This window comes from Polypterus senegalus, chromosome 6 (assembly GCF_016835505.1).
Source record: "Polypterus senegalus isolate Bchr_013 chromosome 6, ASM1683550v1, whole genome shotgun sequence".
Lineage (NCBI taxonomy): Eukaryota > Metazoa > Chordata > Cladistia > Polypteriformes > Polypteridae > Polypterus > Polypterus senegalus.
The window spans coordinates 166410904-166428225 of NC_053159.1; the positions used below are offsets into that span (position 1 = coordinate 166410904).

A 17322-nucleotide genomic window follows, 5' to 3' on the forward strand; every position below is an offset into this window, starting at 1 on the left:
TAAACACACACATATCAAGGGCCAATTAAGCATCACCAATCCATCTAATCTGCATATTTTACAATTGTAGGAAGAAGTCCATGCAGACTCAGGGAGGACATGCAAATTTGACTAGAGAGTACTGAGGACTTGATTCCCGGTCCACTTGTTGCAAAATCGTCCCAATATAATTATCAACTTAAAAAAGGGTGACTGTAAAAAATCAACAATTAATTGAAGCCTGCTTTTAGAGTTGATGAAAATGATAGATTAGAGACATAAACTCCAAAAAATTTAAGTTTAGGAATCACTCATTCAGTGAGGACAAAATCAAGATTGTGAAAAGGAGTGTTAAAGAAGAGAAGGTAGTTCAAATTTTGTTTTTCTGGAGTACAAAAGGTCCATGTGGCTAAAAACAGCAATCACAAAAGAAAAAAAAATATGGGAAATGAAAATAAATTCATGAAATCCAGAGGTAATGTATTGATCATTAAAAAGGCAGCATGGCTTAGAGGCCACTGGACCTGAAACATGAGGGCTGCTGATTCATTCCTCACCATTGATTCAATATGTGACTCTGAGACAGTCACTTAAACTTCTTGTGCTTCAGCAATACAATAATAATAATTAAGATGAAAACCATACTGTAGCTTTGTTTGTGTTGTACTGCAAGGCACCCTATCAGAGCTGGCTGATGTTAAGAGTGGTGTCCACAGTGGTCAGTGCTAGGGCTTCTGCTATTTTTAATAAATATTAATAATTTAGATTTCTGTTCCATAATTACAGCAGAACCTTGACAGCATACAGACTTGGGCAGATGAAATTTAATATAAGTAAATGTAAAGTATTACACATAGGAGGTAAGTGAAAATGTTAGGTCTGAACACACATTGGGAGGTCTGAAGTTTAAAAGTAAACCTGATGAGAAGGATTTAGTAGTCGTAGTGGACTTGACACTACGAACTGCCATTAAGGAGGCTAACAGGTTATATAGCACCCTGATGTGTAGAGTACACATCCTAGAAGGTTATGCTTTATAATGTACTAGTTAGGCCTCATCTGGTCTCTGAATAAAGGGAATTAGCCCAGTAGATCAAGACAGTTACTTTTAAATGAGTTCATCAAGAACATATGGACACAGTTGAAAACACGTTAAGGGTAAATTTCACACAAACATTAGGAAGTTTTTCTTCACCCAGAGAACCACAGACATGTGGAATAAGTTACGAGTAGTGTGGTAGACAGTAAGACTTTAGGGGCCTTCAAAACTGGACTTGGTGTTACTTTAGAAGAACTAAGTGGATAGGTCTGGCAGGCATTGTTGAGCTCAATGGCCTGGTCTCGTCGGGACAGTTCTAATGGTCTAATTTGAAAAGCAGACTTCACAATACTATTTTTGCATAAAGGAGCAGCATAAATGAAACTTGACTTTGTCTAGTTAGTATTCAATACTACTGTTGGAAGAGGTCTTGGAGAGTCCATCAGGGTACACTTAACACGTCACCTGTGTGTATTTTATTTAGATGAGGTCCTGAAACTCTGCGGTGATAAAAAATTACTGGGCATCTTCCGAAAGAGTTTGAGTACCCCAATGTCCTGGCTAAATTGCCCACCACAGCATGGCGATTCTGGCTCCTAACTATCCTCTGTCCCACTTATTAGCTAACTATCTCTCACCCCTTCAAAGCCTAATCACTAATGGGTGTTGAGTGTACTGACAAAAGAATGGCTGCTTTTGCATCATCCATGTGGATGCTACACACTGCTGGTGTTTGAAGTGAAATGGCTCCCCATTGACTATGTAAAGCTTTGAGAAGGTGAGAAAAATCATTATATACGTAAATGTAACTAAATATCATCATTATTATTATTATCACTAATTTCTGTGTCTGGTTATCACTGATATTAGACAGGTGACAGGGCAAAGACTTTAAAACCAGGCATGAGTATTAAAATTTGGTTTTACAAACTTACTTATTAATACTGTCCACAGGCAGGAAACTTCTAATTCAAAGAACTTTTCTTCCAAGAAAATGTACGTATGGCTGCTCAGGTACAGGGGTTCCTCTGTCAACACTCTGAGGCTAAAAGGAGCATACTGAATGCAGAATGAGCTAGTAGCCAGCTGGCAAGTAGAAACATATTACATTTCAAAGGACATTATGTGCAGGCATCTTTCCAAACACGCCAGCTCACTGACAGTGAGTGGGAAAGGCAATGTGTTTACAAGTACCTGAAGTGCAGGTGGTGTGTGATCAGAGAAATTAACATGAGAGGTTTAAACAAAAAAAAACTGCATGGTACTGACTCCTGAGGCAACACATTTCCAAAGACACTAAATGCAATTTAAATGTTTGTTCTGTACATCAGTTGATGGTTGATTCCAATTCATTTCTCATTCAACTACAAGCTGATTATTCAGTCCATGCCTTAACTCACTTTGTGGTCCCATACTAGTCATTTCACCTGGTTGTAAAAAACAAATCTGAAAAACTACATTGCTTTGGCATTTGACTTGGGTAAAGATATTTGCTAAATAAACAATAAAATAATGCCTATAAATTAGTGGTTACCTGTGGCAAACTGAGATTGTAGGTGTTTTTGAACTGTGGTACAGGAGGAACTGGTGTAGTGGCTATGGCACTGACGTTTAAACTAGAAATGCTCTAATCGATAACAATTGGCCGATCTAAATCAGCCAATATTCACATAAAAACCTATCTTTTCAGCCCCTGCCTTTCTAAGCTATACAGTAATTTAGTTGCAATACTCCTTTACGTGAGGTATTATGGTAACTAAGCAAACGTCCTGTAGTGAGTGAGAGACAATTGGAATATTAGCCTTTACATTAAAGAAGATGGAGTAATAAACCAAGAGACAGGAATCGAAGAAGTCGTCCTGTGCAGTTAAACAAATGGCAAGAAAAGCTACGTTAATGAATTCAAACCTTTTTATTTTGCCCTTTAAATAAAAATGAACACCTTTTGAGTTTGGACAGTGCCTCCGCTTTTCAATTGTAAAAAGAAAAGATAAAGACAAATTTGAAATTGCTGCTTAGTTAACAAAAGTCTTGTTAGCTTAACAGCAAAATGTCTTTTAATTTATAAAATTGTTAAGCATGTCAGTCTTGTGTCTCTGTGATAAACAACTTAAGAACATTTGATACATTTGTGACTTTTTTAAAGATTTGTAATGTGTTTATTAGTCGTTGCTGTGTGTCATACGGTATAAGTTTTTGTAAGAAACAAGTACTGCATAATTAAAATGGTAATTCATATTTATAAGTACACCTCAAGAATTATAAATGTCTAGCTGATACACTGAAGAAAAAAACACACCTGTATAAACACAGTAAATATATACTTTAACAGTAAAAAAAGCTGTAGTGCAGTTAATGATTGAAAATAATTAAAACCTACTGTATAAGTGCAGGTATATTTATATTTAAGCGGTGTTTAATTGCCTTTACCAATTATTGGATTGTGTGATTTTGTATATTATACACTATATATATATATACATCTAGATTTATAAAATCCAATGTCTGTCTGTCTGTCCGCTTTTCACAAGAGAACTACTTGACAGATTTAGATCGGGTTTTTTCTATAATTTGCTTGAAAATTCCGGTTGATTTTGTGACTTCTCTCATCGTGTTAAGTATCACAATTCGCTTGCAGTACCGATTTATTTGTGCGAATCTGAGAGTGGCACAGTTGGCCACGGGGAGGAGGGTGGCGCCCTCCTTACTCACATGCCAGCCTTGGGGCGTATCTTACATCCGCTTAGCTAGTGAACGAGGGAACTACTTAACAGATTTAGGTTGGGTTTTTTTCTAAAATTTGCTTGAACATTCTGGTTGATTTTGTGACTTCTCTCATCACGCTAAGTATCACAGTTCGCTTGCGGGAGTGATATATTTGCACTAATCAGAGACAAAGGCTGTGGGCCGAGGAGAGGGGGAAATGTGATGTCAGGAGTGGGGAGTTGGTCTACCTCTATGCTTTTGGCGTAACTTGCCTCCATTTAGCTAGCGATAACATTTTTTTATTGACTTTTAAAGCTTGTCCTGTTTCACTACTATATGGGCGGAGCCGTGGGGAATGGCTAGTGTATATATATATATATATATATATATATATATATATATATATATATATATATATATATATATATATATATATATCTGCGTGGTTGGCACCCTGCCCAGGATTGGTTCCTGCCTTGTGCCCTGTGTTGGCTGGGATTGGCTCCGGCAGACCCCCGTGACCCTGTATTCGGATTCAGCGGGTTAGAAAATGGATGGATGGATGGATATATATATATACTGTATATAATGTTTTTGTTGTTACAGAAACGCTAAATACTATTTTTTTTAATAAGCCTTGTTTAAGATGGGTACAATAAACAATATGACAGCTTTTTACTTTCTTTTCTGTAGTATGAATTACGGATAAATATTTTGTATATATTTTATTAGTATGTGTTTTATGGAAATTTTATTTATTTTAGTATTTTTCTGGTCAATGAACAATAAGCCTACAGAATTTCATTTTATTAATAAACCATGAACAGTTAACACCTGTGATCTCTAGTCTAATTATAAAAATACACTTTAATACAGGGCATAACGCTCCTGTGCATCTGGTTATGCAGGAGCTTAGTGCAAAAAGTTTTTTTTTAGGGGGTGGAATCAGAATCGGAATCGGCCAATCCAGTAACATAATTTGGTGATCGGTATTGGCCTTAAAAAACCTGATTTGAGGATCACTAGCTTAAGCCACAAGGTTCTAAGTTTAATTTCTGCCTCTCGCTCATTCTGTGACCATGACCAAGTTACACAACCTCTCTGTCCGCAGGTTTTCTTTTGTTTTACAAACAGTCAAATTAAAAAGGTCTATCCATTTTCTTGACCCGCTCAATCCATTAGTGAGCCACTGGGAACCTATGCTATCAACATGGTGTCAAGACAGAAATTAATTATTTCTGAATTCATGTCTTAGTGAATGCTAAATGAGGCAGAAATATAAGGTGACAATCGAGAAGAAGTATCAACAGCTCCTTGTCTTTAAGTTGCTGTGTATTTCCATTTTATTTTAAAACGATGGGTCCAAGAGTTTCATTAGTTTTATTACATAATTGTCTCTTTTTACCTATTGTACCAATCTCTTTTCATATAGTATTAATTAATAGCAACTGCAAGGTTTTTTTTTATTTATAATGTATTTAATGATGTTGTGTTTTATCTTTTAGTCCAAATAAATAAAGCACCTTTTACTGAAGTATTCTCAGAAAGTTTCTATATAAAATGTACATTAATTGTCTAATTGTTAGGAATCATATATTAAAAGAAATAAACATGAATGCCACAATTATCTAAAATGCACTATTGAGCAGGTGATATTATGAGGTTATGAACAAGATGGATTAGTCAGAAGTGTTCATGACCTGCTGTATATTTCTTTGTATATTTTACATGGTGTTCTTTCCGTTTCTGTTTTGGCATTCATTTAATATGCCATATTTTTCCACTATGCATGTGTAATTAGTGTCTAACAAACAACAGTGCTATATAAGAATCCAATAATAACATATTTTAACAGTAGAGAATAATCACAAGGGAATCTGTTGCCATATGCTGTATTCCAACCTTTTGATACGCAACTAACAGTGATGACAAAATGGAAGTATACCATGCTTTCTCCTGTGTTCACATTGTCTGTCCTTAAGTCACTAAGCTCTATCATTGATATGATACTGTGAAAAGATAATTTACTTTAAATAGTCTCTTTCATTAGAAACAATATCCTCAAAGGAATAATGATATTTTATTTTTTTCACTGTTTATGTTACTTACCCAATGTATTTTGCAGTGATGGTTGAAGAAAAACTTTTATTATCATGTTTTCAAGCAGTATGGAGACAAAAAATTTCAGATTGAATTGGGGTCCATGGTGACTAATGCTGCATAACAGCAAACTATATTAAAAACTATATGAAAAAAATTGTTCCAGGTGCCGCATAATCCACACGTTAAGTCACCCATGCTCACAATGCCCCAAACTAGTGTATTTTTACTACAATATTGTTTAATAAACCACCAGAAAATGTTCTCATGGAACAAAATGGAACAGGCTATGACAGAATAATTTGGAGGTGACAATAGCTAAGCATTTTAGTTTGCAGTGCACGTGGAAATACAGAATATAAGCATTTGTTTTAGAAATGTCATGAAGAGAATTACTGAAATGGTTAAGATGTGGAAGGTGAATGTACAAGGAAATGATTAAAAGATCAACAGATGTCCTGTAAACAACAAGATTAAACAGTTGTGATATACACAGAGATTTCAAGGGTAATAGCCGAACCTACGAGATACGAGAAAAACAAGAGTGTAGTAGAATAGACTCTTATTTGCATGCGTTATTTGGGTGTACGCCAGGAACCAATCAATAAATGTATTCATTAATCAGCACCGTTGCATAAATTCAGTTGTTTATAAAATGGACCTCTGCCCTTCTTTTTTTGACCATTCTGTAACAGACTACTGTAATGAATGTTCCCCGTTTAGAATTTGCTGAAGAGCCAATTAAAGGCGCAATGATCAGGTTTCTTCCTGCCTGATTCCTGACTCAAAGAGGTTTTATTAAACTTATCCTAGTAGAGGATAAGTTTCTTTCTTTAATTAATATGTTGATTTCTTGCACAGTTTTGATTTCTTCCGTAACGCTCAGACATAAATAGGCATTTGAATTGTAGACTCTCCTGCAGTCCTTATATTTATATATTCATAGCGATGAGCAACAACAGGAGTACTTTGGGATAATTTAGCAGCAGCCTGTGAAACTGTATGGGCAAACTGACCTCTTGCTTGTTGAAGGATCACAGATATGCACCATCATGAGGCAAATTCCCTTCCTTGTAATGTTGTCACGTGTTTTATTTTTACTTTTAATCTTTTGTGTTACACGTCTATCATTGTTGACATCTTGTGAAGCACAGTTTTAGCCAATGAGTAAATTATTATTGGGCTGGACTACTGACCAATGAATGAGGCAAATCTTCAATTCAAATACTCAAGCTTGTTGTTTTAGTTCACAAGAATGTTTTAAAGAAGTGTTTTTTTAACAATGTTTTAGTAAAAATGTGTGTATTAGGGACATTGTAAGAACATAACTTTTTGATACTGCTTGGTGCTGTCCAGTTATAGTCACCATAGACCCCTATTATATCAGAAACTTTGTTATCTGCTTTCTGCATGAAAACAGATTATTTTTTTCACTATAAACTACAAGGGTTAAGTAATATGTAAAAAATATCATTTTTGGGTGAAGCATTCATTTAGAGGAATTACATGTGCAAAACATTAAATTAAAAATTCCTATTGGGTCAGGCCATTGGTCACAAAGGACGTCAGTGCTAGAATTTCATCTCACAGCACTAAGCTTCTCAAGTTCAACTTTACAGCCAGTAGACCACAATTTGAATGGCCTGGGTACAAAAAGGAAAATAAGCAAATTACATATTTCATTATTTCTCTGTATTTATAAGTGTTCAAGGGACAGAGTGTGACAGTGCCATCCGGACACCCACCTCCAAATCCTATAGTTAGGACCGTGGGCCTAACTTATAACACTTCTGTCAACTCCTTCCAAGAAATATACTTGAAGGAAGCAGGCTATGAGCCAAACATACTAAAGAGATTGCTTTTGCATGCCAAGAGTTAACTTGAACTCTGCACATCTGTGTTCTAAATGATACAGTTAAAACAGTTCCAGAACCACAAAGATTTACTTGGAATTTTTGAAGCAGTATCATGCGAGGGTCTCCGAACTGAGTAGCTGCTGAAAGTGAGGGACTTGTATTGTAAGTCTAATTAAATGGGTTTACATTAAGTGGTTCTAAAGTTTATTTTTTAAAACGAGGCCAAGTTATAACAGATTTAACTTATTCCATGCACATTCTTTCAAATGGACTGTAATCCTATATCCATGTCTCAGTTGGGGAATAGTGAGCGAATATTGGCAATTGGTGAAACAAAATCTGAGATTCATTCATTCCTGTGGTTGACACAGTTCCAGTCTTGATTTGATGTGATGTTTGTCTTCAACTGCTTTCAGAAAATAAAAATCAGGGCTGATGTATCCAAATTCTTGAAATTAACTGAATCCGGACTCAGCCCAGTGTGTGCTGTCATTTGCTTTTCTTTCCAGGAATGCCCATGACTGAAGCTGCAAATGTTCTTTGGAAATGTAATGCTGATTGCATTAGGAATAAAGTCATCAATGCTTTTGTTTCCAGTTCTTGTTGTGAGAAAATTTGGGAAATTCCCATTTGTATCTAGTCGCTTGTAGGTTTTGGGAAAATGACTTAAACAGCTTTCAGCAGAAAACTCATTTCCTGAAACAGACTTCAGTCCTGGTTGAGTACTAGGTCCACACTCAGTGTTACCTGTGTGTATGTATAGAAGACGTGACAGCACAAGTGGATTGTCTTTGTAAAGGCAACATTATTGAAAAGGATGCTTAAGTTAAGTGCAGAAAATAGGGGTGGCCGTTAAGTTGGGCCATATTCAACCTGCTGTGCTTTCATTTAAAACTAGTATTTTCACATTGTGTATGAAAGTAACTCCATCTACAGCAATATGACCAGAATCACAAAAGAGGCACAATTCTGAAGAAAAATCCTTGAAGGGATAGTAACACTGCAGGCCACAGTATTTATTGTAAAACTGTGGTGATCAGTACTTTTTTTGTTTTTTGTGAATGTATTCAGCATTGAAACTGTACAAAACACAGTTTAGATGCCTACAGGTAAGCAACATGACAAGCACCATGGAAACTATTCCTCTTTGTCCTCTGTTTTGAAAGATCGTTTTCTTCCATGAACGGTGACCAATCAGGAAATGAGGCATCGATGATGAGCATGATCCAATCAGTGAAGAGATATGTAATAAACACAATCAATTCAGAGCGTGATTACAGTCTGTGTTTTCATTTTTGCCCATTTACACTGCAGCGGTGAGTCAGCATTTTCAGAACACCAGGGTAGTGTGGTTGGAAGGCTAAATGTCTGTGTTTTTAAACAAAAACGTATAAGTGTGCATGTTGCCTTAGTTGATTAGCTAACATAAGTTGTGTGACTAAGGAGGCTGAACCTGATGCTGAAAAGGTGATATATTTAAATTCTACCTCTGAATCAGAGCCTGTCTCCCATTTAATTAATCTTCATGAGCTCCAGCTCTGCCTATAAAACATTAGGCTGGCATTAAACATGAACAAACATATTGTGTGTGAAATTAAACATGCGCCAATGAACAAGAAGTGCATTCAACACTGCAAGAGGGTCCATGCAGATAGAGCAAACTGCATATTTACGATGTACAATCAGGTAATATGACAATATAGCAATAAGAAAATCAAGTGTGCTAGACGGACTAGAAAGTTCTTTCTTGTAAATCTTTCCATGTTCTCAGTGAAGATGACCCAGTATCTCATCCGTATGAAGGGTCATACAATATGACAATCCCTTGTCTCTCAGAAAATGCTTCCATGGGAAAACGTCAAAAGTTATAACATTAATTTGGGATTTTTATGGAGCACAGCCTGCTCTAAAACAGTGTCACTATTATCACTCATGTCAGGAACTGAACATCATACTGCTGAGGATCAGTAACCCATTTCATCATTTCAGAGAATGGCATCTTAATGAGAATATTAGTTTAACATAAAGACAGCTGCTGCCTCAGTGTCAGCCGGTATATTTATGTTCAAAACATAAAGTGTGTCTAGTTGTACTTCATTAGTTTTCTTTCACATGTGTGTTTTCTGATCAGAAAAAAAAGTAAGCAATGTTCATGGCAAATAAAGTCATTTGCAACACAGCACAAATCAGCACAATCAGTGACATCTTCTGATAGATGTCTTGTTGGCCACACGTCATGCCACAGAAACATTATGAAATAGTGACTTAGACTGCATTTAAAACAGTTCTTTAGTCATCTTTACCTGGATTCAGAGAATCATCTGCAGTCACATCGCCTGAATCCACCAAACTGTCTGAGCTGTCAATGGACTTGTCATCTGCTTTGTCATCTGGGTCAACAGCTGAAGCCTGGCTGTCAGAGGTGTGTTCAGGAACACTGAATTCCTTTTCATCTGAAATTCAAAAAATGGTTCAGTTTTATTTTTCAAGTAAAATTAAACATCATAAATAGTTTCCATCTTTTATGAAATGAGTTAAAGAGATGTTTGATAGAAGAAATGAAACAGGGATACTTAAAAAACACTAATATTGTACTTTTTTTATTATTGCTGCTTTTCAACATTGAACAGAAACCAAATGATTTGTAATCCTATTCTTCTTATGTTGACCATGCACATTTCTTTTCAATGTTTGAATACATTGCAATAATAAGTTTTTATTTAATTAAATTATGAAAAATAAGCCAAGGCCTGATGATGTAAAGATAAGAAAAGCCGGCTGGGTACTCATTTATTAGCTGATGACATCTTTACAGTTACATTTATTTGCTTAGCAGACAAAAGAAGACAACATAATTGAGTAAACATAGGTTTGGGGGACAGGTTTTGGAACAAGTGATACAGGACAAGGTTACAACAATGATCATCCCAAGTGAAGAGATCAGGACAAAATACAAGCTAGTTACACTTTCTAGGTCAGTGTTTCCCAGTCTTTGCTGTGTCACGATCCAGTTTTTCACATGCGAGTGTATTTTCAACCAACCGGTGAATTTAACGCAATTGTCTAAGCTTCCCATGCGATCACCAGAGCGTCAGAGCATTAGATAAAATCAGCGCGACCATCAATGCTTTTCCTCCATGAAGAATCGAGCATGCTTGTCAGAGCAGGGGTTGTCGCTGTGAATCGAGCACAATTGTTGGATCGGTTGATGGTGTTATGCTCATGGTTGGCAATGGCCACCTGCCATGCTGTCACGAAGATGACATCACCACCAGTCATCAAACAGACCTGAGGGGTCAAGAAGACACATTTGGCTTCACAAATGTCTTCATATATACATGTGATAACCCATAGATTACTCTGTAGGCAAGCAGTGATGTGAAAAACGAATGACTTTTGCCAGGTATGTCACTGCATTTTGAATCATCTGCGGTGGCATTGTGAAACATGCCAGTACTCTTGTCAGTTGAGAATTTTATTAGTCCAGATGAGACAGGACCAAGGCCTGGATCAGAAGTTGTGCTGCATACTCCATCAAATACAGTCTGATCTTGTGAATGTTATATAGAGTGAATCTGCAAGACCAAGTAGCAACAAGGTCAGCGAAGGAGAGTTGGTTGTCGATCACCACCCCAAGCATGAGAATGGACTTGGTGGGTTTTAGTGATGAGCCGAGATGAACAAAAATGAGGTGTTGAATATACAAAGCAGGGAATAACATGAAGGTCTGTCTTTGCCAGGTTAAGCTGGAGATAGTGTTCCTTCATCTAGGTTGCAATGTCAGTGAGACGTGCAAAGATTCTACTTGAGAACGTGTGGATCCCTGGATGGAACAACAAGTATAGCTGTGCATCATCAACACAGCACTGATAAGAAAAACCCATGAGACTCAATGATAGGGTCTAGTAGGTAGGTGTATAGAGAGAAGAGGAGAGGACCCAGCACTGATCCTTGAGGCATACCCTTGCTTGCCTGGTGCACACTTCATATCTCTCCTCACCAGGATACACAGTAGGATGTACTCACTTCTTCAAGGTGTGAAACACTGATTATTGAGTTTTAAGACTAGTCTTTCCTGTTTGTCTGGTTCTCCTCTTCTCTCTCCCTCTCCATGTCCACCCACACTGGGTTGTCAGACTAACATTGTGCTTGATTGGTGGTTTATTAATGGTGTAGCCCTAGGCAGAGTTCTCAGGTGACACTGGATCTTCCAGGTTCTTGGCAAGTGTGGCTTTGAGATCACTATGGAGATGAGGAGGGGACAAATTGGAGTAAGACTGCCTTGCTGTGAGATACCTTGTAAATATGAGTCGATAAATGTATTCATTGTGGTGTTTCCTATAACAAGCAAAAGGTGTAATGTAGTATTAAAGATTAAAAAATAATTAAATAAAATACATAAAATGTCATATAAAGTATAATATGATATAGTGCACAAGAGAATTAGGCTACAAATTTAATACCAAAGACAAATGTTGGCATACAGTTTTTAGATAAAGGAGAACAACCCATTAGTTTTATTCAGACCATTTCAGCAGATTCAAATTGTGTGTCATGTTGTTTTTATTTTTTTTATTTTACATACTGTAATTACATAAAGCCATAATTAAAGAAACATTAAACAATAAAAATCCAAAGAAATGCTATTAGATTCATCAGTGACCTGAAGAGAGTGCAGCTTGAAATGAAAAAAGGACAGAACACATCGTACTATACAAGGGGATGTGGCTTGCATCGTGCTAGCTGATGTAGTTCTTAAAAACTGTATTTTCAAACTTCTATAGGGCTCTTGCTACTGCAACATGCAGTGTCTGAGAGACTTGTTAACTTCAAGTTCCATTTTCTTGCTTTTTCCCTGAATGTAATTCACAGTGCTGGATGAGCACTTCCATTTTTTTAACAGTTTTTCTCAGAATTCATTCAGCAGCTTCTAAAGATCTATTTCTAAATCTATCAGTTGATATTTACCCACTTTTTTGAACTTAATAATAAAAATTTAAGTTGTATAAAAAATGTCACTCTCTCATTAATTACGATGTTTCAAGCGCAAAAAGCCTCCTAGGTGGGAAAAATCCCAGTCAGTAGTCAGTAATCAATAATGATACAGAAGGGCATGTTGTGCTATCAGGGACAAACGTATAAAGGGACAAATATCCAGCAGTCAGTTAAAGCAACGTGAATGAATCTTGGTCAAGAACATTATTTTTAAAGCTAGTTTTCAGGGCTATATATATTTATTTACTTAAGGAACCACATTATATGAAAAAAATACAAATGAACAATGATATAAATCAAAAGTAACAAGAATATCTCCTGTTAGCCTTGCAAACAGTGGAGCACAGTAACACAAGTTTTTAGATGTTGTGGAGGATGGCCGGCTGTTTATCCCGGCCAATACCCTCAAGCCGCCAGGTGGAGCCCTCCTTGCAGCATGGAGGTCCCCAGAAGACCAGCAGGGCATCATGGACAATGGAGTTTTTATGCACCGCCCTGCTGGATGCCATGTGGGCCATGAGAGGGAGCTGCAGGGAGGACCGAAGAGTTCTTTGTGCCCTATGACCCGGAAGTTCGTCATAGGAAGAGCGACGGGCTTCCGGGGTGAGAAAAACATTGTTTACTCTGACCCGGAAGGAATAAGGACTTTTGGACTGTTGGATTGGGAATACTTCCGGGTCGGGAGATATAAAAGGACTGTGGGAGCTCCCAGACGGCGAGCTGAGTTGGGAGGCAGGGTGGCTAAGCGTCTGGGAGTGGAGGATTGTGATTGAGTATTGTTTATTTGGTTTAGATAGATAGATAGATAGATAGATAGATAGATAGATAGATAGATAGATAGATAGATAGATAGATACTTTATTAAACCCAAGGGGAAATTCACATTGAAGAAGTTTATTGAAGAATAGTGGAGTGGTGGTGCTTTGTGCACATTATTGATATAATAAATATCATTATTTGACTTTTACCTGGTGTCTGACGTGGTGTCTGAGGGTGCAAGGGTGCGAGCAAGCACCTAATCTGTCACAATGTAATTAGTGATTGTGTTTTAGCATAGTATGTTAAAGCACCAGTGCAGGGGGAGGTCTGTCTAGATTTAGTTTTCTGTAATAATAAGAATAGAATCAAAGGTGTAAAAGGTTAAGGAACTATTTGGATCCAGTGACCATAATATAATACATTTTACAGCATTTTACCAAACTGCATATTTTAAAACATAAACTTTTACTTTTACTTTTAGTAGGGCAAACTCTTAACAGATTGGTAAAGGCTAAATGAGATAAATTGGGATAAGCTTTTAAGTGAGGAGACAGTTGAGGAGATATGGGGTCAATTTTCAGTGTTTTACATATAATGCTGGACAAGTTTATCCCAAAATTTGGAAAAGGTAAGAAATTAATGAAAACACTGAGGTAGATACAGTAGATAGATAGATAGATAGATAGATAGATAGATAGATAGATAGATAGATAGATAGATAGATAGATAGATAGATAGATAGATAGATAGATAGATAGATAGATAACTTTATTTGTCCCCAGGGTGAAATGTGGCTTTTTACAGACATTCTTTAAGTAAATAAATACATAAAAAGGTATATAAGAACATAAACAAACATACATACACACACTTTGCTCTGAACACACACCAGAATGACCATAAAGCAAGAAAATTAAAAAGAAAGTAAACTTTTTAAATGGCAGTCCCTGTCCCAGTGAGACATTATCTGACATATTGCTGTTGGTATAAAGGAGCCCCCATTGTGTTTCTTGACACACTTCTGCTGAATAATTTGTTGGCTGAAAGTCCTCAGTGTTAGTGTGTCAGAGAGAAGATGTGCAGCATTGTTCATAATGGCACTTGGTTTTGATTTAATCCTTTCCTTTCGCTTTGACCTCCCGGGTGACCCGAGTGTGTCCTATAACTGAGCCTGCTCTTTTATTAGCTTGTTGATTCAGTAGGCTTCTTTTGAAGTGATATAACCACCCTTTTATATAGTTCTCTGTGTTCTGAGATCAGTCCAACCTGTAATTAATGTGGACGCCCAAGTACTTACAGTAGTGAACCACCTCTACATCCACTCCGTGAATAATGGCCGGACATAGAGGCTCTTTGGTGCAGTGATAGTCAATAACCAATTCATTGGTTCTGCTGATGTTTAGATGCAGACAGTTCTCTTTGTATCAAGAAACAATGTTCTTCATCTGCCTCCTCTACTCTGTCTCATCTACCTTATCAATACACCCTATAAGTGCAGAATCTCCTGATAAACTCTGCAAGTGGCATAACCTGGTGTTATAAGAAGTCAGAAAGGAAGTGCCAAAGGGAATAAAAACAGCTAGGACTAGAAGTTCCAGTGCTATCCATTGGCCACATAAGAGAAAGAGTTAAAAAGGATATTGGGAAAGCTAAAAGAAAGCTGAAAAGAAATATTGCAGAAAAGGGAAAGCGGACCAAAAGAGATTCTTTTAGTATTTTTATGGTAAAAGCACAGTAAAGGAGGAAGTGAAGAGTATTAGGAAAATAAAGGTGAGATACAATATACAGATTCAACATGAATTTTATTGAAGTTTATATGTGCGAAAAAGTTGATAACCTCAAAAAAATAACAGGGGCCACTAAACAGGTATGTAGTGACTTGGAAATTGTACAGAGAGAATATACAGGATGCCCCATATTTATGTATGACATTTCACATAGTATTTAAACTACTCAAAAAGTATTGAAAATGGCATCACTACAGTATGTAGCCTGAGAATGGGAGTAATGATGACTGGACATTGATGATCTGTAGTGACAGCAAGATGGGGCACCACCACACTGTGCCGTACCAGTGCAACAGTGATTGAACAAAATATTCCTGCAACACTGGCTCGGCCGATGCAGGCCTGTGGAATGGCCGGCTTAGTCTTCCGATTTGACCGCACCAGACTTTTTCCTATGGGGTTACCTAAAAGATAACGTGTATCAACATCGCATCCACAATGTGGCTGAGCTATGCGCAGCTATCACAGTAGAATTTCAGAGGATACCAGTACAGTACAGTGTGCCAAGCCGTCTGCGACAGCGTTGCTCTTCATCTTCAGGCGTGTATTGATCTGGATGGCGCATTGATGGTCCACGTCATGGAGAACAGGGGATGAAAAAAAACGTTTATGGTTCTTAATGTTCATGTTCCATTATGTTACTTGATAATAACATTGGTAGTTTCCTGACAAAAACGGCTTTTCAATCATATACATAAATATGGGCCACCCTGTATTATATTACATTTATATGCAAGCTGTATATGAAATGGAGAATTAAATATGGGGGATAACCTAGCCCTAAATGATGTTTAAACTTTATTGAGCTTTTTGTCTGTTGTGATTTTGATGATATGACTTCAGCTGAAGTTCAGTTTATGGACTCTTCAAGTTCACCCCTTCAAAAGGTAAGTTCAGTGGTTTACTAAGCCATTTCACATATCAACCTGGTTCAACTTTGGTACTGACATTTTATTATAGTGGCATGCAGTGGCAGGCTATTTCTCTTTACATTTTTTGTTTTATTTTATGATCTTCTGTTGTTAGTTCTCTGTATGTGTGCTGGTGCCAGGTGTTTCATCGCCATAACTTGTCTTTGTCTCATTATTGTGTGAACCTACAGCATTGTATTCTGCACACATTTTTGTTGCTTATGCACTATTAGGTGTATTTGCTGTGAATATAAATTGCTGTCGGTTTTGTTTGTACTATAATCACACATTGGCCCTCATGAAAATCTACTGTCCTCTGCTAAATTTATTTGTGTGCCGATCCTGTAAAGAACAAAAGAAGGAGGTCAAATTAACCCATTATATAGTATGGAGCTTTGTCTTTCTGCTTCAATGCATGCACCTGATTTAGTGACATATGGGATGTTCATAATGGGCTTGGTGAGGGGCTGAAGGTTGGTGGGGGGCTTTTGAGTGTGGACACCCTGGGGTTTGTGGAGGTCTGCAACATTCTTAATTAAAATGGCACAACCTGTTCTATTTTTGTATTTAACACAATACAAATTCAGTGGGCACACCAAAATAGCACACCACACTGTTGGATCACAAAATTCTATTACGGTACATTTTTGCTAGTTTATTTGAACTTTTACTTAAGTAAACTGTTTTGAGTACTTCCTCCATCACTGAATTAAAATGTTTTTCTTCATACAGATAATCATAGAACAGGGATGTCCAGACTTTTTTGGCTTGCGAGCTACTTTTAAAATGAACAGGTCAAAATGATCTACCTACATTAAAAATGCTATATATATATATATACAGTATATATATACATACTGAGTATCAGAGGTGGGTAGTAACAAGTTACATTTACTCCGTTACATTTCCTTGAGTAACTTTTTAAAAAAAATGTACTTCTAAGAGTAGTATTACTGCACCATAAGTTTTACTTTTACTTGAGTACATTTGTGAAGAAGAAATGCTACTCTTACTCCGCTACATTGGAAAACACTCGAATTGTTACTTTTTTTCCATTAGATAAAGTCTGACAGACAATTTTCAATCTGCTCTGTGTAGTGTATACTGTCCAGTTGTGCACACGCCAAGTTTTGGATGTTCCCCAAATCTAATCTAATCATATTGACCATGGTTTTGTCTTTTTCTTGCAG

At 36.9% G+C, this 17322-nt stretch overlaps 1 protein-coding gene across 3 annotated transcripts in view; it reads right to left on the bottom strand.

Moving 5' to 3' along the window:
• Positions 1 to 17322, bottom strand: part of ifih1 (interferon induced with helicase C domain 1) — a 164021-nt gene that overhangs the window by 107030 nt on the left and 39669 nt on the right. For all 3 annotated transcript variants that reach the window (XM_039757499.1, XM_039757498.1, XM_039757497.1), the window contains exon 3: positions 9984 to 10133. In XM_039757499.1, coding sequence (XP_039613433.1) covers positions 9984 to 10133 — 150 coding nt within the window. The remainder of the gene's footprint in view (positions 1 to 9983; positions 10134 to 17322) is intronic.